A 25000-nucleotide genomic window follows, 5' to 3' on the forward strand; every position below is an offset into this window, starting at 1 on the left:
ATATATATATATATATATATTAATATAAAGGTAGAGTTTCATTTGATATAGAATTTAAATCCTATCGGAATTAAGATTTCTAATCAATTTGTTGTTGCTATCTCATAAATCCCATAAAAGGTGGATTTAAAAAAAAGTCATATGAATAGAAAGAAAAACGAAAACATTTTTTTTATGGAAAAAAGAAACTTTTCTTTTATAATAAATTTTTTTTTAAAGGACAAACATTTATTATATATAGATACTTTTTTTTTTAGAAGAAAGAGAAGGTATTTACTTTAAACTCAAATATTTATTACATTATTTACAATTTTTTTAACTTTATCCAAAAACATTTTTGGTAAATCGGTATGAACAATAATTATCTAAAAAAAAGTCAAGTGTAAAGAGGAAGATTTTGCTGTTGAATATGTTGCTTTTTTTATTTTTTATTTTTTTACGGGTATTATTTATTTATTTATTTTTACACGAAGTAATATAATTTAAATTTAAAAAAAAGGAATAGATGAAGATTGTTGCTGTTTTTTGTTTTTTATGTGTACTATGATTTTTTTTTTTAATTACACGTAGTAATATAATTTAAATAAAAAAAAAAGATTAGATGAAAAGTTTGAATTGTAATCAAATTAAAATTTTTTATCAACTTATAAATTATAAAGGATTAGATGAAGAGTTTGGACTGTAATCAAATTAAGATTTTTATTAATTTATAAATTATAGGAGAAGAACATAAGTACAAAAAAAATTATATTAATTTTTTTTTTAATTCTAAAAAAATTTCTGCAATTTAGTGCAGCCACTTGGCGCAACCACAACTTCTAAGCTCAACTTTTATTATATAGTATATAATATGATGTGACTGAGTGTAACTAGTAGAATAAAAATTGTAACACCCCAACCTAATTGCATAATTAATTTTATGGGTTTATATACTTGTTAGTATCTTAATTAATTTAAGTGCATAAAGTTTTGATATTGTGATATTATAAAACATATAGACTCTTTTTAATGTTATGGAAAGTAATTTATAAAGGTAAGGGTTTATATATAAAGTTATATTGTTGTTTGGGCCTTTCTAGAATATAAGCTTATAAGGGAGGAAAGTAAATTTTTAAAAGTTAAAGGTTGACTCACCAACCCTTTTCTCTTAGTATTACATGTGCCCCACAAAATTCCTCCCTTATCTTCTCTTGGCTGCACTAGAAAGTGTAGCTCTTCTTTCTCTATTTCTTTTTCTTTGTTCTTCTTCCTTTGCTCTTACGCGGCAGCACCTCTCTCTCACTCTCTCACCGAAAATCATAGACATTTCTCTCTAAGAAGAAATTAAGAGCCTAACACTAAGGTTTTAGCTTCAAAGTTTGTGGGTAAGTAAATTAAACCTCATCTGATTTTGGGTATTTTGATAGTATAATTTTTTTGTTTATTTTCCCTTCTTTATTCTCTAATCTGATTTTAGAAGCTAAACTTGTGATTCTATTTTAGTAGTTTGAAAGATTGATGATATGGTGGTCTATTAGATGCTTATTAACATATTTTAATATGTTTAGTACAGGTATAAAAATACCCAACTGAAATGAAGGCCAATTGCTATTAGATGATGATTTTGTAAGAATATATGTTGAAACTGTCACTGTGACAGTTTTGATGTCTACAATAAGAAAAATCTGTATTAACTCATTTTCTATGAATTAGGATGCTAGGAGTAGTTTTTATGAATTCTAAGACATACATGGTAGTTATGGAAGTGGTCTCACATCATTTGGATGAATATAAAAATAATGGTTTAATTTCTAAGTTGAAAGAAATTCTATTAGGACAAATTTGAGCATGCTACCTTGTATGATTTTTAATAAATCATGGTTTTATGCTTTGACTTTGAAAATTTTATGATATATACTAGACATTCAGGGGAGTGGTTCTGTAAAATTAAATGATATTTGGATGTGTATGGACGGCTCATTTGTACTTTACAAATGGAGCATTTGCTGCTGAAATGAGCAGTAAACAGTGTAGGATAACTCTGACTTTGTGGATTTAATTTTAAAGTTAGGGTGAATGTTTTGAGTTATAATTTAATATGCTTATCTTTTGGCATGTCTAGATCATAGATGAATTTTTATGCCTTCGTTTCTCTATGTTTTGGTATGTAATTTGTTTGATGAATGTACCTTGTTTTTGGGGAAATTTTATGTGATGAGAATTAAGATTTTCTTGAGTTTGAGAGTTAGGTTGTGATTGAGGTATAAGCTTATATACTTAGGAAGAGTTTGTCAGTAATAATTTTTGGTCTTTCATTTAGGTGACGAGAACGAGAACATGAACACTTGAGCTCCTCTTGTACAATCTCTCGCATCTTTTGTTTTCAGGTAAGGGATATGTGACATGTGCGTTTGATAAGTATAAAAATTGTTTAGAAAACTATTATGTATTAAAATCTTTTAATTAGAGATATTACATATAAGCATGATTTAAGTAAACTATATATTCGTGAGTTATTCAATCTTATATACATGATAATTTTAGCATATTGATGACATTATTTATATCATGAACATAATTTTTAAGAATGAAGTGGATATGCTACTGTTGTGAAACATTTATGTAAAAGCAAAATTATTAGAAAAATATAGTTTTTAGTTATTCCATTGTTATGATCTGAACTTAGCCAGTAGGGGTTATAGTACTGGTATTTCTATAGAAATTCTGATTGGCCATTAAAAGTGGGATTGGCTCTACTGTACCTACCCTTGTTGGTAACGGCCAACTAGTGGAGGATGCCAACCTACCCCCATGGTTGAAGATATGTATTATGATATGATCCCAGGATTACCAAGCATTGTGGGGAATGTTGGATGCCTAGTACATTGTGCTGGAAGCCTCCCAAAGTTGTGACAGGCTTACAATTGGATTGACTAATATGTATATAAATGAGCTATTAAGCTATTTGGAAATTATAAGAAAAGTATGATGATAAGAAAAGTATGTTAAATGTGTTATAGGTCTGATGAGAAATTTATGATAAAGTATTTTATAGTCTATTAAGAGATAAGATTACTGAATTATGTTTAAGTTTCTTATTATGTACTTTTATTATTATATGAAAGGAAAATGAAGTATTTTTATTTGAAAGTTCATAAGTTATTTTAAGAACAACATGAATAGTATGAAAGCTATTGTTTTTTCAAAGCTGGCATATCCATAAAATATTTGATTTACATGCATTCTTATTAAAGGCCTATAGAGCTTAAAACCTTACTAGGTTTTGCATCTCACCCTATTATATTTCAATGCATAGGTTCTTCCTAGAAGCAGCGAAAGTATTAGAGGTGACAAGGATTTCATGATTCTTGTTTGTTAGAATGTTTTTTTTTTTTTTTTGGTCTAGTAGTTAGCTCTTTTGTTGTATAGGAGAAATCAAGATGTACTTGATCCTTTGAGCACATATGTAATTCGGAATCTTAGTTTGTTTTGAACCCCTGTTATATGTCTTTGGGGTTATATTTGTAATAAAAGTTTTACTAAATGTTTAGCTATGTAATATTTACACGAATACCTGAAGTTTCAGCCAAGTGATAATCTTGCAAAATTCAAATGGGAAGTTCAAGGTTTTCATCATTTTTGTATATTATGGTTTTTATGCAAGAAAATAAGCAGGAATTCAAAAAACAAATTCTTGATAAGCACATTCAGATTAGGTTGATTCGTGTTAGCATTGAGGTAAACTTGATATTAACATGTCGGTCATGTTCTAAATTCTGAAGTATATGTTTGGGCCGTGACAAAAATGGTAGTAGGTCCATATATAAAAGTTAAAATTGTCGTAAACAAGTTGCAAAATAGAGCCACCCAAAATAACTCTAGTATTATTAACTTTTTGTATTTTCAAATTTTAGTAAGGCTATTTTTAGCTTTTATAATTTAAAATATATATATTAATAAGACTAAATAGACCCTTTAATCTTTTTGATTTAATCCCATTTTGTTTCCAAAAAAAAAAAAAAAAAATCAATGCTATTTGACGTTTGAATGAATATGATGAAGGTTGGATGCGAAATCAGTAATAATAAAATTTGTTGTCTTTTAACTTTACATTGGTTGAAGGACATTCAGAATATATATATATATATATATTAACTTTTTGATGATATTTTTTGATAGTTGGAGTTGGGGGATTTGAACCCTGGATGGATGGATATGTTGGAAATGCAAACCAATTGAGCTACAAGTTTTTTTTTTTTTTTTTGGGTAAGAAAAGATAAAGAATAATAATAATAATAATTTGGAAATAATGCTCAACTCAGCTCAGCTCTATGGATGGGATGGGATGGGATGGGATGGTTTAAAACACTTAGTATGCACATACATTATTATTACATTGGTGGCTTTCCTATCTATCTTAAATTAAATGACTTCACTCACAGTGGGGTTTGGTTTTGTAATCTCAGGCTCCTGCATTATCCAGTTTTCCAGCTTTCTCAAATGGTGGTTTTCAGATGGTTCCAGTCATGTACCCCGCACTTGTTCCAGGCTTACAAAATCAGGACCATATGAATCGTGGAGCAGGCATTTATGCTGTTCCTGTTTTCTCCTGTATGGGACCTGTTGCTGGACTTCCATCTAACACTCTTATTCCTTTTACCTACAATTTACCCACGTAAGCATCTCGTTCAATTAATTAGTATCGCTACTCTCTTCTTCCTTTTACACTTACAAAAGCATGGATTATCTGTGAATAATGGGATGTTGGTATCACCCAAAATAGATGCATTCATTCTTAATATGCTGATGTAGTGTGTATCAAATTCATGTTTCATTAAATTTTCTATTCTTTTTAACTTTTACAGTTTTAGTAATTAAATAACACAAGCATCCATAATTTAGTCTTCATTCATAATGTTTGTAACAAATCCATCCTATGTGTTTGTCAAATATTTTATTTTTTATGTTTTAATTATATTGGTCAAATGTATTGTTTAGTGTACTCATCTTGGCTGTTATACCCTTGGAAGTTATTAATCATTATATCCATGAGTTCAGTAATGAGGAAGGGTGGTTTCATTTAGGTTTATACACTACAAGATCAATGTCAAGAACATAGATTAAAATAACAACAAAAGGCATGATTGTTGTTAGCATACATGATGATTTTTTCTGAGTCTCGTTTAGCTGAGGCTTTGTTGGCTTCAGCTTGATAATAATGACGATGTTGTTGATTTACTTGAAGACTTAGGTAAGTCATTCTTTATGTGGCAAGTTTTGATTGCCACAGATCTTGCTTTGCCAATTAGCTACCAGTTAACTGGCAGAAGTGAGAAACATGGCTTTGCTCTAAATTATTCTGAACCCAATTGGCATTAGAAAATACATGTATCTGTGATTGTTCAGTAGGCCTATGCACAAGGCAAGTCCCATATAAACCTTTCTTGCATCTTAATATAGAATAAATTGCTTATGGTCTGGCTGATATTAAATTGTTAACAATAAATGAAATCACTAGAAACTGTTTTGCAAAAGTAATGTAATGCTCATTACTTTAGATCCTAATCGATGTGTAAAGTACTCTGACTAGGCTTTGGAGAAGTGATATAGCTTTGAAGTTTGGGGAAAAGAGGCTAGGGGGGTGTTGGACTTATAAGATAAAGATTGGTCCTTATGGTTGTGGTTTGTGGAAAATTATTAGGATGGGTTGGGAAGATTTTCATAGATATATTTGGTATGAGGTGGGTATGGGAAATAGGGTACGGTTCTGGCTGGATTGTTGGTGTGGAGATCAATCTCTTAAGGAGGCTTTCATGGTCTTGTATGATATTGCTATGGATCAGGAGGCTTTGGTGGAGTCTTTATTGGTGCGGCATCATGAGGAGGAGAAGAGGAGTTGGGATGTGCAGTTTCATCCAGCTTTGAATGATTGGGAATTGGATGCAGTGATGGCTTTTACTCACATCTTGTTGACCCATATTCCCTCTAGTGAGGTTGGAGACCGGATGAGCTGGAAGTTGAGGACGAGTAGGGAGTTTGAGATTCAGTATTTTTATTTTGGGCTGAGGGCATCATCCTTTGTTATGTTCCCTGGAAATCAATTTGGGGGAGATCCTCACAGCTGATAATTTAAGGAGGAGAGGCTTTTATTTATTGGGTTGGTATTGCATGTGCAGATGTGATGGGGAATCAGTGGACCGTTTTGCTTCATTGTGGGGAGGCTTGCTAGTTGTGGAATTTTGTTTGTAAATCTTTTGGGGTTGCATGAGTGATTCCTGAAAGATTGAAGGATCTTTTGCTTGAGTGGAGGAATTGGTTTGGGAAGCATTCTTCCGATATTTGGAATTTAACACCATTGTGTTTGAAGTGGTATATTTGGAGGGAGAGAAACAGGCATACCTTTGAGGATATGGAATGCTCGAGCAGCAACTTCTCAAGTCTTTTATAGGGACTTTGTTTGATTGGTCACGTGTTTGGGGACTCACTTCTCCCTCCTGATGTTTTTAGATTCCCTTTCTTCTTGTACGTAGCTTTATCTCTTTTGTATTTTTGTGGCTACGTCATGTTTTTTCCATGTCGTAGTCTATTTTAATGATATTTTATCTTACCTAAAAGAAAAATAGGTTTATTACCCCAAATTAGTAAACTCTTAACTACTTAGTTACATTCCCCCTCTCTTTTCCTTTTTCCTTTTTGGAGGCCAGGATTAGAGAGAGATAATACCACAAATTCTTGCCATTTTGTTTCCTAGACAATATTAAAAAATGGCTATTGATCTTTCTTGTACAACTCTTGTTTAAATTCATCCGCGGAAAATAATATGGATGATTGGTGATGTTAATCACAATGACAATATCCATGGTCTGTATAGCAGATTGGATTATGTTGATATGTTGTATGTGCTGACCAATTGTCCCTTTTTTCTTATCATGGTTGCTTGGTGCCATCAACAGTAGACGAAGTCCTGAGGCTGGTGTTGGAGGTGAAGAGCATGGGCAAGGAGGGCAACAGCAGCACCAACAGCAACAGCCTGCACCTCAAAGACAAGTTGTTGTAAGGAGATTTCAAATTGCTTTTCAGCTTGATTTGTTGCTTATTCTAAAGCTGGCAGCAGTAATCTTTCTGTTCAACCAAGATGGATCAAGACAGAGGCTTATTGTCCTCGTATTTTTTGCTTCACTTGTCTACTTGTAAGCATCTGAACCTCTTACCAATTTCAATAAATGTGCTCGGAATGCAACTTCTGCCACTTACTGGTCCATTGGATTCTTAAACGTTAAAAACTGCATGGTGGAAAAAGATTTCATTTGTTTGCTTTATAAAAAAGTTTCAATGTTTAAGTTAGGATGAAAAAATGCATGGTCCATTGGATTCTTAAACATTAAAAAATGCATGGTGGAAAGAGATTTCGTTTGTTTTCGTTATAAAAAATTTTCAATATTTAAGTTAGGATGAAGCTACTTGTGTGTGTGTGTGTGTGTGTGTGTGCATTCATACGTTACATGCTTCTTTCTTATCAATTATTAATTTTTCTCGAATGATTAAGTTATATGAGTGACTTATCAGAAAATATAAGTTGTTATGAGTGGAAGATGAATGTTTTAGATGTGGATGTTTCAGATACCAAACTGGAGCTCTCACACCAATAGTACGCTGGCTTTCACAAGGCATGCAGAGGGCAGCTGCACCTCCCCATCCACCAAGACCTGCTGTCAGGGCTGAAAATGTTGCTGCTGCAAGACAGGGAGTTGAGAATGTTGCTGGGGCAGGTATATTCCACTTTGTTTATGCAATACTTGAATTTATGAAACGCATGTTTCAGGACCTTTTTTCGGCAGGTATTTAGATAGAGAGAAATAGAGTGTACACATAGCTATCACATTACATGTAGGACTGCAAACATCAAGCAAAGGGAAGCTGAACTTCTAGCTGATCAGCTTGGTCAAAATGGACACAGTTTGAGCTCTTTTGAGCTTGAAACAAGCATAGACCTCCAGCTGACTCAGAAGTTGCTTGGTTTTGGCTTGTTTGTTGACTGAGTCTAAATTTTGGCATCTAGGTCACGCATTAATAAAAACTTGGTTCATTGCAGTCTAAATATCCAGAATAATTTGAACCTTTATACCAAAACAAAGTCTTAAACCATAGTCAGGCCTCAAGTTCCTTGTGATCAACTTACCTTTGTAAATGTGTCATGCAGATAAAAATATGGACCAAAAGTACCTCTTTTTTCAGTTTTTCCAATATAAGTGCAATTTCTTTTTAATTTCATCTAATTATTCCATTTTTTTTATTATTTTGTTTTGAATTATTGTTATTGTAAAACTTTAGGAACTATTTTTTTGACAGTTCCCTAAAAATTGTCAACATTGGCATTTATGCTACCCAAAGTTGTGCACAATTCAGTTTAGGTTGGTTCATTCTTGTTGCAACAGTGAACACAATGAGATGGAATGCTAATTGCTTTTACAGATGACAGGACCGACATTTGCTATTATACTGTTTCTACTAGTGATAAGAAGCCACTTCTTAGTCCTCGGCCTTTCTTTCTCCTTTTTTTATTTTTTTTATTTTTATTTTTATTATTAATAAAGTTATTTTCTTACTGATGATTTTTTTTTTTTTTAAAGTAAAAAAAAGATGGTGATAAGGAGCCACATTTTGGTCTGTAATAAGCCCATAGTCCATAGGCCTTGAACCAAATGGCGTCTCTTCTCCCCAAACGGTTGGATGGTCTTATGGTGGGTGTGAGTTGTGTATCTGTCATTAAAAATTGCCCAAGGGTGCCTAACATTTTATATAGGTATCTTTTAAAAGGGGTGTTTTATTTCCTCTTTGAAGTTATGTTGTATTGTATAACCAATAGCCTTACGATATTACAATTGAAGGTTGATGTTTGGGTTTTAACCTTGTGGAGGCAATAGTGCTTAGTGCTAACTACGAGCAATCTATAGCACCATTTGACCAAGTCACATTCCTTTTCTTTTTCCTTTTTTTTTCCCCCAATTAGAAGGATAAGGTGGTAATTTTTTCCTTTGTGGATGTATATGGTTCGGCTGTTTGGGATTGATTGGGTCATGTCAGGTTCTGTTGTGGACTTATTATTTTGTTGGTATAATTGGCTTGGGAAGCTTAGTTCTGATATTTGGAATTTGGTTCTAGGTTGTTTATTGTGGACCATTTGGACCGAACAAAATCGGTGGTCTTTTGAGGATGAGGAGAAAACTATGGTTTAGTTATTAGAGCTTTGCCAACGGACCCTCTTTGATTGGTCTCGTTGTTGGGGTTTTTCGGATTGTTCTACCCTTATAGATTTTCTATCATCTATTAGAATAGATTAGGGGCTACTTTTGTCTTTATGTTCTTTTTTCCTTCGTTCACTACCGTGAACTCCTTGTATTTTTCTTACTCTTCTTTTATTATTAATATTATCTTCTTACTTATCAAAAAAAAAAAAAAGGAAAAGAAGTATCAGTTAGAGTTGGGAATGCACACTTATGATTGGTGACATGAATGATACTTACAAAATAACATTCTTTCATTAACTTATGGCAGAAGGTCAACCTGGAGCTCAGATTGAGAATCGGCCTGCAAATGATGGAAACCGGGCTGTTGAGAATGAAAATGAGAATTTAGCAGAACCTGGTGGCGTCAATGGTGCTAATCATTGGTGGGGAATTGTGAAGGAAATTCAGATGATTGTCTTTGGTTTCATTACTTCCCTTCTCCCGGGCTTTCACAACATAGATTAGATCAGACTTTGTTGGAGACAACCCCTTTGAACCGATTCAAAAGCTGGAAACAAAATGGTTTTTATTTTTCAAATAAATGTGAAGTATTTTATATTGCCATAGTTATAACTTGAAGCATACTGTATGTGCAATGATAGCACCATTTTGAATAGTGTGGCTTTTAGTTATGGGTATCATATACATGTATTCAGGAAGTTCTTGTTTTTTCAGAGTTTATATTTCATGCGGAGGATTTTGTTTAAGCAGTCCTATGTTTTTATCTCCCCTTTTGTGCTTATCTCTTTATTGTATCCTCAAAACAACCTTCACATCATTCTTTGTTCATCATTAATTTGTTTGTCGAGTTTCCAATTCTTAATAAATAACTGTTTGTCAAGTGACTTCTGAAGTTTTTGTCAATTCTGACCAAAATGTTGAGAAATTGAAAAGAACAATATACTTTTTCTTTTATTGTTGTTAACTTGGTTTATATATATATATATATATATAAGATAGGTTCAAGTTACACCTAGTGTAACTTTAGAGAGTTACACATTTTTTAAACCTTTAGATCCAATGGTTAAAAAATACTATAATTATTACAAATATTATGATTAGAATCTAATTAATTACTCTTATTTATTACTTTCTACTTATCTCTAAACCCAAAAATGGTTTGACTTTTGACTCGCTCTCTCATTTACGTTTCTCTCTTTACGTTTCTTTCTCCGTTTTGACGTCTCCAGTTTTGGCAAGAATTGAGTAGTCTTCCCCACATCAATCTGAATATCTTGCTTCCTGGATTCAACCATGTCAATTTCAAGTACCCTTGCAACATTACTAGGCACAGGAGGTTCAGTTGGAGAATCATTGTCCTGATTTATGCCACCCATGTTCTCTTTAAACATCAAAACTAAATACATTACCGATTGATTGCAAATGCCACCATAGAAAGATCAATTTTCCTGAAATCCTATTAAAGAAAAATTTCTTCTTCTTTTTTTTTCCCTCTATAAGAGTTTTGGATTTATTAAAACCGTACACAGGGGACCTTTTGAAACAAAATATATGATGACCAACTATTGCAGCTAAAGAAATTCAGTAGTGCCAGCTAATTTGACTATTTTTTTTTTTTTTTTTTTTTTTTTTTGTAACTAATTTTCTTTTGTCCTTCAATCTTGATTTGGATTTTACAGTATCAACTATGTTGAACATTTCCCTGCTCTTCTTAGTGACAACACCATTTTCAAATTCAGATTCATTTGGTGAGTCATGAAGATATTGAACTTTTCTTCAGGTCCTCTTAGATGGCCTAGACAAAATTTCCACTGCAGACTCCTTCCTTCAAGCAGATTTGTCCATAAAATAGTAGGTGATTCATTGTTCACAAACTGCATTTTCCTCTCACCTAGTAATGAAAGATTTCTGGCATACACTCCACCCTCCTGCACTTTTAAAATAATTGGGTAGTTACTTCGGTCACTGTTGTCACCACTGTTAGGCAATTGGATTGACAACTCACGGAGTACATCATCTAAAAGTGACTGTTCAGATGACATGTTTGAACCTGAGTCTGAGGAATTACAAACATGGAAGTCATCAAGCTTATTGAATAGATAGGGAGCACCCCAATTTAGCAGTGAATGACAAGTATGCGAGCTTATTGAGTGTATATTGCTATCAAGAGCCATACCCTGTGGAAGTGGTGGAGAGAGAGAGAGAGAGAGAGAGAGAGGTGTAAATGAGAGAGAGAGTCAGAAGTCAAACTTTTTTGGGGTTTAGAGATAGGTTTAAAAAGGTAATAAATAAGGGTAATTAATTAGATTCTAATCAGAATATTTGTAATAATTATAGTATTTGTTAACCATTGGCTCTACTTAAATCCAATAATTTAAAAAATGTGTAACTCTCTCTCTCTCTCTCTCTCTCTCTCTCTCTCTCTTTCTATCTATATCTATACCATGCCCTAAGTCTTGAACTATATATATATATATATACCATGCCCTGAGTCTTGAACTATAAACCCCTTACAAGCTACAACCCCAGGTTACTAGACCAACATGATCATTGGTAGCAATTTACTTTCTTGAATATTTAGAGAGTAGGGAAGTATGCATGAACTCTCTATATTCGTCATGTTCTCCTACTGTTACTATAGTTGCACCCATGGTTGTCAAAATGGCAATCTAGATCATAGGATTACTTAATTTTACAATCCCTTAATCCTACGATCTTACCTCACTAAAACGTTTAGGATCGCACTAAAATCATAAAAATAGTAGCATCGTATGTAGGATCGTATAGGATCCTGCCAATTCTACTGATCCTACCAAAACATCAGTTTTTGGGTTATTTATTTATTTATTTTTATTATTATTATTATGGGATAAAATTTTGGTTTGACGAAATTTAAGGGTTTTTATTTTTCTATGTTGTGATGGAATTCCTTTTTATTTATTTTTATATAATTATGGTAACTTAAGCAAATTTTTTCTAGTTTCTAGTTCTCCTAGAATCAAAATGAAGGAATACTTCATCATTTCTAATGAAGAATTTAAACTGGCTTTGCTACCTTTTAAACTATAATGTTGTTAAATTTGTTTGATCAATATACTAATTTGTGTTCTAATATTTCTAAAATGTTTTTCTTATATATAATTTTATTAGTATGCTTGTATATATATATTGATTGATTGATTTTTTTGAGCATGCTCTGTAATTGTTGATGAGTGGTATAATTTGAATAGTTAAGTGTGAAGTTCTATCTTGATCTCCTTTGCAGCTCTAGTATACAAATATATAATGTCTACATAGATGATGAAATGAATGATAAGGATAAGAACAGTGGTTATAAGAACTCTAGAATTAGAATAATTAAATGTTCACTTCACCTTAATATTCATCTTACTTTTGGATTTCATATTTTAGTTAGCTAGTTTCCATTTGATAACTTATTTTGAATTTTAAACTTGGAACTTGGAAAATATTTTCATGTGTTGATAAAAGATTTTGGTGTTTTATTCCTAATTAAACATTTATTGAACTTTTTAGATACATTGGGTCAAAACTTAAATATATTTGTTTCATTGGTATAGATGTAGCAAGGTATGACATGCAAATTGCATCATATATGCAAAAATCTTAATTTTTTTATGGATAAGTTCACAATTTACATGATTATTCAACATAAAAAGTCATTATCAATGTGTTTTTTGTAGTAAATTTAAAAATCTATAGGATTTTACGATTCACAATTTGATCCTCTTATTTACAATACCACCTACCTCCCACAATCCTACGTAGGATCCTGATTTTGATAACCTTAGTGTCACTAGAAGTAAAATTCTGAGCTTCTTGTAAAAATGTTATGAAATTTTGTTGTATCCATGCCCCTACTCACATCCAATAAAAGTGGAACGTAATTCTTGAATATTATTTTGTAGACTTTACAAATCAGGCAACTAGCTGTTATTATTTTCAAAATTCAAAGAAACATAGCACAAGTGTGAGGATTAGAATCCTCTGCAACTTTGAGATAATAACTCTTCTAAAACGTTTTTAAAATCTTATTCATCTATCTCAAAGAAATAGATTCGGATTTGGTTAAAAGTTATTTTATAATTTTAAGAAAATATTAAAAGATTGAATATTAAAGATTGTACAAATATTAATGATGTGGTAAATCAATATGGATAGGATTTTAAAAATTATGTGCTAGAGTTACTCTAGAAATTCTAAAGATGCAGGAGAGAGGATCTGAATACTGTATTTCTTAATCTTCTAAAGGTTTCGGTTGAACTACAAGGCTCTTAGGCAATCCAGTGAGAGATCTAAGTCCTACACTCAAGGAAGTATTCCTAAGCTTTTACCTAATGAAATAAAACTCCAAATATTTGATTAATCCGGTTAGACTTCTTAACTAAATTCAATCATATTACTGTATTGATCAATGTAGTATGAACAATATTATCCTTTTCAAAAAGGATAAATTAAACTATATGATTTATTTGTCAAAATGTACTCACGTTTTACCATACAATTTATTTGCCTCACTTCCTTTCACTTCAATGGTCAATTCCCTCCTATCTTGATACAATCTATAAGAATTGTATTCAAAATCTGTTTGAAATCTAAGAAGTGAAATAGTTCCATGTTTATAACATGTTAGATATAAATTGCTATGTTTGAAGCTGAAGATATGTACTATGCTATATCATAGTATATATATTTTTATAATCCGATAGTTTGAGGAGGGAGGGGACTTGAACTATCAACATTTCTGTTGAAAAATACCATGAAGTACAAGTTAAACTACAAATCTCTTGATATTGATTATGTAACTAAGCCCAAAAAAAAAAAAAAAAAACCCAAATTGAAAGCTATGAATTTCTCTTGTATTGATCAATGTAGTATGAACAATATTACTGTATTGATCAATGTAGTATATTATCATTTCAAGAAGGATAACTTCAACCATATGATTTATTTGTCAAACTGTACTCACGTTTTACCATACAATTTATTTGCCTCACTTCCTTTCACATCAATGGTCAGTTCCCTCCTATCTTGATACAATCTATAAGAATTGTATTCAAGATCCATTTGAAATCTAAGAAGTGAAACAGTTCGATGTTTATAACATGTTAGATATACATTGCTATGTTTGAAGCCGAAGATATGTACTATGCTATATCATAGTATATATATTTTTAATAATCCGATAGTTTAAGGAGGGAGGGGACTTGAACTGTCAACGTTTCTGTTGAAAAACACCATGAAGTACTAGTTAAACTACAAATCTCTTGACATTGATTATGTAATTAAGCAAAATTAAAAGCTATAAATAATTCAACCGTATGATTTATTTGTCAAACTGTACTCATGTTTTACCATACAATTTATTTGCCTCACTTCCTTTCACATCAATGGTCAATTCCCTCCTATCGTGATACAATCTATAAGAATTGTATTCAAGATCCGTTTGAAATCTAAGAAGTGAAACAGTTCCATGTTTATAACATGTTAGATATACATTGCTAAAGCCGAAGATATGTACTATGCTATATCATAGTATATACATTTTTAATAATCCGATAGTTTGAGGAGGGAGGGGACTTGAACTGTCAAAGTTTTTGTTGAAAAACACCATGAAGTACTAGTTAAAGTACAGATCTCTTGACATTGATTATGTAATTAAGCAAAATTGAAAGCTATGAATATCTCCTCCCCTGGTCCCATGTGGGCATTCGGGTCAGTATGTTTACCATTTGATCGGCTTTGAAGAACTCAACTCGGTTTGAGAAAAAAATAAAATAAAAAAGAAATAAATAAATTAGGATCAAGTCCTTTCTTGCCAAAAATACATTGCATTTTACAAAAGAACCGAGTCCCATCATCCTAGTTAGCACCATATTTTGTATCTGATGGTTGAACAGATGTAACACCTGTAAAACAATGTGTGTAGCGTGTACCTCACAAGTAAGGGTGGCAATTTTTATCCATATCCATGAATCCATCCATTACCCACCTTATTTGGATAAGTCTTAATCCAACCCATTTAAATATTTGGGTTAAATGGATAAAGACCTATTAGGTTATTTAATTATATGGGTATTAATGGATAAACCCACCAATACCCACCAATATCCACTAAACCCATCTAAAATTTAAATAAACAACAAAAATTATAAATTTCTAAAAAAGCTAAACTAAAGATTACAAAATTACTTTCACCAACAACAAAAGAAGTCCAAATCTCTCCTTGTTTGGTTACTAAGAAAGTAGCGGAAAATGACAGAAAGAGGAATTCTAAATCTAATAAGATTGTTCAAACAAAATCGAAAACTTTACCACTTGACTAAGCCCAAAAATAGCCGATTTTTCATTTTTCTAATAATAAAAGCAAAGAAAAAGAAAGGATCCCAGAAAAGCATCACTTTATTTTCTTTTCCTCCATTTTCCGAGCAACCAAACAAAAATTTCACTTCCTTATTTTCCTTTAAATTAAAATTGAAAAAGCAGCACAAAAATGCAAGAAAGTATTAGTATTGGAAACTCTGTTTCCACCGATTCCAACTTCGAGTCGGTTAAGGAACTCGTGAACGATCCATCCGACGTGGCACTCTTCTTGCACACCTCAGGCACCACGAGCCGACCCAAGGGCGCGCCTTTGACTCAGCTCAACCTAGCTTCTTCGGTACGGAACATCAAATCAGTGTACAGACTCAGTGAGTCTGACTTGACCGTGTTGGTCCTACCTTTATTCCGCGTCCATGGGTTAATCGCTAGGTTACTGAGTTCACTCATTTCCGGCGCCGCTGCGACTCTTCCATCCGCCGGCCGATTCTCTACTTCAACTTAAATGGGTTGCGTTGAAACTAGCTGCAATTGGAGCATATTCTCTCACCTAGCAAACGGCTCCTGTGAAGATTTTCTAGGAAAATTTGAGATTTGAGAAAATTAATTTAAAAATAAAAAAGGGGAAGTGTTGAGAAAAGGGTTTGGGAAGAGAGGCAAGGTGCTCTCTTTGTCCAAATTCTCTCCATGCCCCCTGTAATTTTTCTTCCACCCATTGAGTTAAATGGGTTAAATGGGTTGGGTTGGTAATGGATAATTTATTTATATATAAACAAGTCATAAATGGATAAATGGGTAATTATACACCTAACCCATTTGTGACCCAACTCGCCCATTTGCCACCCCTTCTCACAAGTCACAGCTAGGGGTGGCAATTTTTATCCATATCCATAATCCCACTCATTACCCACCTTATTTGGGTAAGTCTTAACCCAATCCATTTGAATATTTGGGTTAAATGGATAAAGACCCATTATGTTATTTAATTATATTTGTATTAATGGATAAACCCACCAATACCTACTAAACCCATCTAAAATTTAAATAAACAACAAAAATTATAAATTTCTAAAAAAACTAAACTAAAGATTACAAAATTACTTTCACCAACAACAAAAAAAGTCCAAATCTCTTCCTGTTTGGTTACTAAGAAAGTAGCGGAAAATGACAGAAAGAGGAATTTTGAATCTAATAAGATTGTTCAAACAAAATCGAAAACTTTACCACTCAACTAAGCCCAAAAATAGTCGATTTTTCATTTTTCTGATAATAAAAGCAAAGAAAAAAAAGGATCCCAGAAAAGCATCACTTTATTTTCTTTTCCTCCATTTTCCAAGCAACCAAACAAAAATTTCACTTTCTTATTTTCCCATAAATTAAAATTGAAAAAGCAACACAAAAATGCAAGAAAGTACCAGTATCGGAAACTCTGTTTCCATTGATTCCAACTTCGAGTCGATTAAGGAACTCATGAACGATCCATCCGACGTGGCACTCTTCTTACACACCTCAGGCACCACAAGTCGACCCAAGGGCGTGCCTTTGACTCAGCTTAACCTAGCTTTTTCAGTACGGAACATCAAATCGGTGTACAGACTCAGTGAGTCCGACTCAACTGTGTTGGTCCTACCTTTATTCCACATCCATGGGTTAATCACCAGGTTACTGAGTTCACTCATTTCCGGGGCCGCCGTGACTCATCCATCCGCCGGCCGATTCTTTGCTTCAACTTAAATGGGTTGGGTTGAAACCAGCTGCAATTGGAGCATATTCTCTCACCTAGCAAACGGCTCCTGCGAAGATTTTCCAGAGAAATTTGAGATCTGAGAAAATTAATTTCAGAATAAAAAAGGGGAAGTGTTGAGAAAAGGGTTTGGGAAGAGAGGCAAGGTGCTCTCTTTGTCCAAATTCTCTCCGTGTCCCTATAATTTTTCTTCCACCCATTGAGTTAAATGAGTTACATAGGTGAGTTACTAATTAAATGGATTTGGTTGGTAATGGATAATTTATTTATATATAAACGAGTCATAAATGAATAAATGAATAATTACACACCCAATCCATTTGTGACCCAACTCATTTATGACCAAACCTGCCCATTTGCACAACTAATTCTTTTTCTTTTTCTTTTTTGGATGAATAAAGTGAAGGATGAAGGGATCTCAACTGGCACAAAATCTTCAATGACGTTTAACCTGCAAATTGGGTGCCGTGGCTCTTCTGCAGTTTTACTCTCTCTCTCTCTCTCTCTCTCTCTCTCTCTCACACACACACACACAGAAAAGTGCATCTTATAAAATAGACAGATATGTGGGTGCCAACATTATCATGCCATACTAAAGAAGAATAAGAAAATGTTAAGAAACATATTTTACTAGAACTCAGGTCCTTAAACAACTGAGCATCTTAAGACATTTTAATCTATAAAATTATTACAAAAGCACTATATATACATATTGGTCTCCCAAGAACCCGCCAAAATTCAGATTTATCAGAGGATGTGAAAGACAGAAGCTGAAGGAACTCATTTTATTTTAGCTCTAAAGAATAGTAATTACAAAAGGTATATACAGCTCAGTGTAAATAAAACCAGCCTCACATCTCAGATAAAAGATTGCTGATTTTCCGTAACTCCTTGAGAGCTGCCATGGCTGTAACTTGTCCTTTTCCAACTAAACCATTTTTAGATAAGTTCTCCAATGATCCCACCTGACCCCGATCTTGCTGGAAAACAGTCTCAATTACCTGACACACAAACTTATCAGTTTACCACGCAGAGAGAGAGAGAGAGAGAGAGAGTAATATTTTAATGGTGTAGAAAAATCTTCAAGCAACAATATTTCTAAAGGCGCCTAAAAAATTTAGGAAGCATTCGGGAATGAAACCATAAACTCCATAAGTTTAGAAGTGACCCATATATTCATTTGATTCAGTATGTATCCTGTAATGAAAATAAAAAACAATGATCTAATATGTATCCTACATTGATGTGTGTATCCTGTAACAAAAAGAAAAAACAATTATCTAATATGTACCCTACATTGATTCCCATTTGTTTAATGAGAAATTATAAGATATATTCCGAAGGCATCCCAACTAGCCCACAGAGAATCATTCCCCTCAAAATTTAAAGCAGTTCCCTATTTCTAGGATAACAGAAGTCCCTCAAAATTTAAAGCAGTTCCCTATTTCTAGGATAACAGAAGTCATAACGTTACCTGAATATGGTCAAGCATAGACTGTCCAAGATTCCTCAAAGTACCCATCACATTCTGGTCCGTAGCGTCTCCTTTGCTGCTAATAGAAGAGTTACAAGAAGCATTAGCAACTAGAAAGCCAGCAGTATTGTCCTGGTCATTTTCACAGTTGGCAGATTTTGTAGCCTCAAAGGTACCTCCTCCTTTCTCAGACGTACCCTCACCAGCAGCATTACGCCCAAACTTCCAAAACCACTGGAATTTACCTGAAAGAAGCTTTCGCTCTTTTGGAACTGTCAAAGAATTTCCCATGGAATCATTTTTCAATCCAGATTTTGGGAAGACGTCCTCGGGGTTATCAGAAACTGGAAGAGGTGATTCATCTGGGATAGTACTGGAATGATCATCACTTTCCTCAAGGGATGAAGTTGATGCAACGCTACTTTTTTCAGAGTCATTTTCTTGGTCATTAGCCCCATTAAGAGAACTTGTTGGGTCTGAATATACAGACAAGTTTTCTTCACTTCCAGCATTCCCACTCAAACTCCCCTCAGCAGTGCAAGTAATTTCCTTCTTGCCACCATCTTGTCCCTCCACCTCAACTTCTACACACACACTGTTTTTCTGGCTTAAAACTTCATCACAGTGTGCTTTCTCAGTGTCTTCATCTGAGCCAAGTTCTCGAGAAAGATCTTCTAACAAACTTCGTTTAACAGATGAATTGCTATCCTTTTTGCCACTATCAACCTTTGCAGGAGATGATCCTGTTCGGGAGAGACTCAATCTTACTTTCTCTGTCCAACCTCTTTTTGGAGTTTGAACTAGTTTTGTTGAATCACTTTTCTCAAGTTCTTCAGCCTTGTGTAGAACTCTCCACTTCTCTTCCCAGTAGCTCTCAGGTACCAGATTTAAAGGAGTTTTTGGAGAAACAGAATCGGATGATAGGCTATGACTTCTTACAGCAGCTGATTTACTCCGGTTTAAAGCCCCACCAAGTGAAGAAGATGAGGATGACATATTAGCACTCAGTGCAAGAGCCTGCAAGGATTTTGCCTTTTCTATCAGTTTCTTTAAATTTACAGTCTCTGGAAAGTTTAACAATCTCTGAAGGCAAGAAGTAGCATGTTCAGTTGCAAGTAGGGAAGATCTCAAATAAAGTAACATTGAAACTGCCATAGCTGAAATAAATGCTCCACGAGGTGAATTAAGGACCCCAAAGCTGGACATGGTGTCATCTTCAGCAACTTTGTCTAATATACTATTATCTGATGCAAATATCTCGTCCCAAATTATCAACAAGTCTTCAAGTGAAAATTCACGTCCAAATAAAACCCGTAACCAGCGAAGTGCAAAGTACTGCGGTTCAACCCCAAGCTCAACAAGGTGGCTGTGTAGAGAGGAGTCAACAAGAGATAGCAGGTGGTATAATGCTGCAGATGCTTCAAGGACAGGAGGTAAACCAGTGTAAGACCCACCTGCAGGAGTGGGAGAGAAGAAATCTGCCATTGCAACTGAGCCATGGGCCCCACTCATCAAAGCATCCAACATGCAATATGCATCATGCTCCATAAATTTCTCAGATAAGACAATACCCAGTTCACCTTCAGCCCCATAAGCATCACTCAGTAACACAATGGTCTGTATCTCAGGATCAAGCTCATCAAGACTCCTAACTTTTGTCACATTTCCATGTGACCCATTCTCATCTTCCATAATATCTGGAGACTTTTTAAAATCAAAATTATATGTAAGATCATTATCAAGAAATGATAGGTCATCAAATTTGTCAGTGAACTGATCTTCGTAAAGCTTTCTAACTTGAGAAAGATGTTCCACATCAACTTGAAGAACGTACAACAGAGGAGCCAATAGTTCATGCATTCCTATAAAGAACACCAGAAAGAAGGATGATATTAAAAAATTTCCCAAAATAAACTTCCACATAATTTGGGCCTTAGAGGGCATAGTGAGTGCAGAATAAAATCTCACTTGGGCTCTACTTATCACCAAAAAAGACACTCCAAGAAAAACTTATGGCATTTGAGTCAGACATCATAAAACAAATGAATTCCAAGTCTAAATGATTAATGGCCCAACCATTTTTCATTGATAATATTTCTAAGTCTACATCCAGAATAAGTTGTTTCATGTATGCAAATGGAAAAGAATATATATATATATATATATATTTTCCTGGTAATATTTAGGTGTTTTCCCCTTTTCTCTTTCCTTTTTGAAGAGGATCAAGTAGCACCTTACAAGAAAAAATTAAAAAGAAAAAAAAAAGCCATACACACACATCCAAGTTCACAGGCATACAATCCATACAGATCATAATATTCAAGCAAAACCAGACCACCAGTATTGACACAACCAACCCCAAGATAAGGATTTTTTTTCGTTTTTCTCGAATCAGTTCTTCCGACGTTTGCGAGAGCTTAAGGTCATTCAGTGACCTATGAAAAAATTGTTTAAATCTGAGATACACTTTGTCAGAGTTTATCCCGTGTTTGATAGCAATGATCATGTCATCGGCATACCTAAAATAACCAATCCGGGTTGGTATGCTTGTGTGTCAAGCAATTTCTTTATGGCTCAAGCTGCTAGCGGACCAAATATGTTGATGGAAAGGGCTAATGGATTTGCCAGGTAAAAAGAAAATAATGAAAGATATTTTCTAATTTATAGAAAGGAAAATATTGTATATGAGGTCTTTTGGTCCTACGGTACTTCAATGCATATCATTGAGGGATGTCACAAAGTCAAAAACCACAAACTTTTCCCACTTGATAGGTGGCATCTTATTCCCAGTGCTTTACAATGGCAGAGTGTGTGAACCTGTATCAATTGCATTTGTGGTAGTGATTTGTCGCCCAATTATATGCATGCCATGCACTGTAGAGTGGGGTTTAAACTTTGAAGGACCATATCCCACTAGATTTTTTCATCTAGCCTATTATGCAACCCCCTTCCCTTAGTTTTTAAATTCACGGGGGAAGAAAAAAAAAACAGAGGGCTGCATATGGCTAGGTACTTCCAACTAAAAAATGCATTCTTGATAATATTGTAGTTGTGAATCGTATCATAATTCCTGTACATGACTTCTTTTTATGGCTACAATAGGGGGGAGAGAGAGTTGAACCCTAGATGTCTCCGTTGGAAACTCCAGAAGGTGCCAGTTGGGTTACAAGAGTCTTAGCTTAATATACAACCTCTTGGAACACGTTATCTATCATACAACTCAATTAGGACATAATGAAATATAAAACTATTTCCAATAAAGATTGCTTTGACATGAGCAATTTACCTTGTCTGTAACCATACTCAGGATGTCTAAGGCACCACAAGAGCAAGATTCGTCTTAACATGCCTTGGCATCCTGGTGTCTGGAAATAGCTCCCATGTTCCGGATATAAACGTGACAAATCCTGGTCAACCATTTTCTCTAGCTCAGCATTTCGAAAGAAGCGACCCCAAGTGCTATCTGCACAGAATTAATGACATAATCCAACATAAATTAGTGATAGCATCAAGCACTTCAGAACTAGCTAGCTTACCCAGGAACTCATTGACCCATTTTACAGAATAATATATTGTTCTTTATATTTTATTACCGATCAAACTGAACCACAAGGATCTAGCTAGCTCACCAAGGAATCTGTTTGGGTGACATCTATACAAAAACCCAAGACATTGCTATTTCTTATTCTTTTACCATTTGCTCTATCTTCTCATAGGCTGCGTTCTAAAATTTATATAAAAAGAAGAAGAAGAAGAAGAAGAAGAAGAAGAAGAAGGCAATTCCTTCCATGAATGACCAAGAAGCAAATTAAGATGCAAGCATAGAAAATTTGGCTTCTTAACATAAATTATGTAATAGATATATAACAATGATAAATAAACACCAGAACTATCCATGTGGCCGAGAGCCCTCACAGCCTAGGCACAACGATGCAATTATCAAGGGTGCGCTCTGCCACTGAGCTAACTCAGGGAGAAAGCGATATTCTGATATTCAAAACCGAACTAAGGCAAAGATTCAGGAAAAAAAAATTGCTTCAACAATGCATGGATTTATAACTAATTCCCAAGGTACAAGTACAAATTATATATCAAACATGGCTGGGTGCCTAAAAGAGACAAGAAAGTTTACCTGGGTTTAATGAAAGTGGATTGTCCATGACAAGGTTAGGAGAATTACTTCCATCCTTGGGAATATGTGGATCAACTAGAAGGCGCCTTCTCATACCAGCATATCTGACCAAGCACGAAGTCAACAAGAAATTCAATAGATTACAATGAAATATTAAAAAAAATCCAATTTTTACAACTAAGATGGACATCACTGAAACATCTCTGTCAAAATAAATTTTGGTCCAAGATGGCTACTATCATTGTAAGTTATGAAGCTGGCAACTAATATTTTCAATTCCAGCTTTGCCATTGACTTATAACCTGAATAAAATGAAAATGACATTAAGAAAATTGTTTGCTAGACGTATCCAAAACTTTAAAATGGTCGTGTCAGGATAACAAACCAAAGTTTAGATTTTGTGAAAATTGAGCACTTCCGAGATTCATAGCTTTACAAACCTTAGTTTAATCAAACCAAACTTTAAGTTCTGTCAAAATTGAGTGCTTCTGACATTCATAGATCAAAGCAAACCTTGTTTTAATCAACTAAGTTATTCAAACTATAGCCAATCCTAGTTAACAAAGGACAAATTGCAGAACCTATATACAAATCTCATTTAAAAGGATTGTCAGGAACAAGGCATTTCTATCAATTGAACTCAAGATTACAATTCTCCATTAGCATTAGGCAGGCATCAGAATTTTCCTTGTTAAACCACCAATCCGCATGTCAAAGAAAACAAAATATCAAACCATTAACCTTGTTGATGGTAGAGCCCTCTAAAAGACTGAATATGTGTTTTCCACGAATCATCTCTAACATCTATGTAACTACAAGTGCTAGCTTATAAACAAATCTCTGAAAGCAAAAACCACCCTCCCCCTAAAAAAAAAACCAAACGAAGAAAATTAATCATAAGACAAAGTAAAACGAAGTAGCACTGTTTTGGGAGAAACAAAACAAAGACAACCAGAAGCTATTGTAAAAGATAATCTCTCAATTCTCGATCCTTAATCAAACTGGAACTCCGCCTAACTAACTCTTCGGTCTTAAAAAAAAAAAAAAAAATCAAATCCCCATATCCATATGCTTCTTCTATCCATCAATTGAAATTCATCAACCCTTTCTTTCTTATAATATTAGTTTTTCATTTCCTTTTTTCCTTTAATACCTGTGTGTGTGTGTGTGTTAAAAAAAAAAAAAAAAAAACATATCCAGAAATGGGGGGGGTTAGAAATTCAGAAGAAATCTTGAAAATTGATAATAATTGAGCAAAAGTTACCTCCTCCGAGAATCAGCGGTAACCCTTCGAAGATCATCTATGGAAGAAGAAGGCAAAATTCCAAGATTGATACGCCACTGCACGCCTCTGAGATGCGCGAATTGTCGGTTCTGCTCCACAGAGCTTGAAGACGACGATTCCGGCAATGCTGCCTCGATCGGAGCTTCCGTCATAGTTTTCCGGCAATTCTTCAAATACCCAGTTGCTGAAATTTCATATAATTGAAGAAAAACACAAGCTTTTGCAGCAATTTTCTCGAGCAGAAACTTGCACAATGTTGGAGCAGAGACAGGGGAAGAGAGTTATGGAAGAAAGAAGCGAAAGGCGAAATTAAAGAAACAGAGAATGTTGTGTTTTTTGGAAAACTGAGAATTACAGGCCTGAGGTGTCAATTTAACTAGGAACTAGGAAGGAAATAGAGACTAGAGAGAGAGAGAGAGAGAGAGAGAGAGACTCTTACGTCTTGCAACTTATAACTTACAACAAACAAGCAAGCCTTCTCCTCTTACTTCGTTGAAATTAAGAAATAGAGAAGCACAATTAATTCCTCTTTCTTTCTTTTTTTAAGAGAGAGAATAAAAGAACAAAACAAAAAATAAAATAAAAAGAAGGTCGGGAGCTATTTAGGAGTTCTTGACATATTGGAAGGTGAGGTGAGTTGTCCTTTTCTACAAATACCTCCACATTTAACAAAAACCCTCTCTTTTTGGCTATTCCAACTTCCAAGTACTACTTCCCAATTTTATTTACCACAACAACAAATTAATTATTATAGTTTCTCTTTGTTAATTTTGTTTTTGCTATTAGAAAACAGCATTTG

At 34.0% G+C, this 25000-nt stretch overlaps 2 protein-coding genes and 2 long non-coding RNA genes across 4 annotated transcripts; 2 read left to right on the forward strand and 2 right to left on the reverse strand.

Moving 5' to 3' along the window:
• Positions 1-1158: 1158 nt before the first annotated feature.
• On the forward strand, positions 1159-3615 carry LOC136063879 (uncharacterized). Its single transcript, XR_010625533.1, has 3 exons — positions 1159-1364; positions 2300-2366; positions 3296-3615. It is a non-coding gene; the product is annotated as an uncharacterized LOC136063879 (long non-coding RNA).
• Positions 3616-4437: 822 nt separating this feature from the next.
• LOC112002309 (uncharacterized) lies at positions 4438-9976 on the forward strand (the record flags this gene model as incomplete). Its single annotated transcript, XM_024034461.2, is given in 4 exon segments — positions 4438-4654; positions 6933-7169; positions 7600-7748; positions 9535-9976. Coding segments are annotated over 4 exon segments (800 nt in total), but the record flags the coding sequence as incomplete, so codon positions are not given.
• Positions 9977-15014: 5038 nt separating this feature from the next.
• Positions 15015-17473, reverse strand: LOC136063881 (uncharacterized). Its single transcript, XR_010625537.1, has 2 exons — positions 16982-17473; positions 15015-16130 (listed from the first exon to the last, which is right to left on the reverse strand). It is a non-coding gene; the product is annotated as an uncharacterized LOC136063881 (long non-coding RNA).
• Positions 17474-17913: 440 nt separating this feature from the next.
• LOC112002341 (uncharacterized) lies at positions 17914-24744 on the reverse strand. Its single transcript, XM_024034492.2, has 5 exons — positions 24181-24744; positions 22917-23020; positions 22071-22247; positions 18785-20646; positions 17914-18311 (listed from the first exon to the last, which is right to left on the reverse strand). The coding sequence occupies exons 1-5, from the start codon at positions 24351-24353 to the stop codon at positions 18162-18164; spliced, it is 2466 nt and encodes an 821-aa protein (XP_023890260.1). The 5' UTR covers positions 24354-24744; the 3' UTR covers positions 17914-18161.
• Between the last annotated feature and the right edge of the window lie 256 nt (positions 24745-25000).

The sequence above is a fragment of the Quercus suber genome, unplaced genomic scaffold, assembly GCF_002906115.3.
Source record: "Quercus suber isolate HL8 unplaced genomic scaffold, Cork oak 2.0 scaffold_589, whole genome shotgun sequence".
In the NCBI taxonomy this organism is placed as follows: domain Eukaryota; kingdom Viridiplantae; phylum Streptophyta; class Magnoliopsida; order Fagales; family Fagaceae; genus Quercus; species Quercus suber.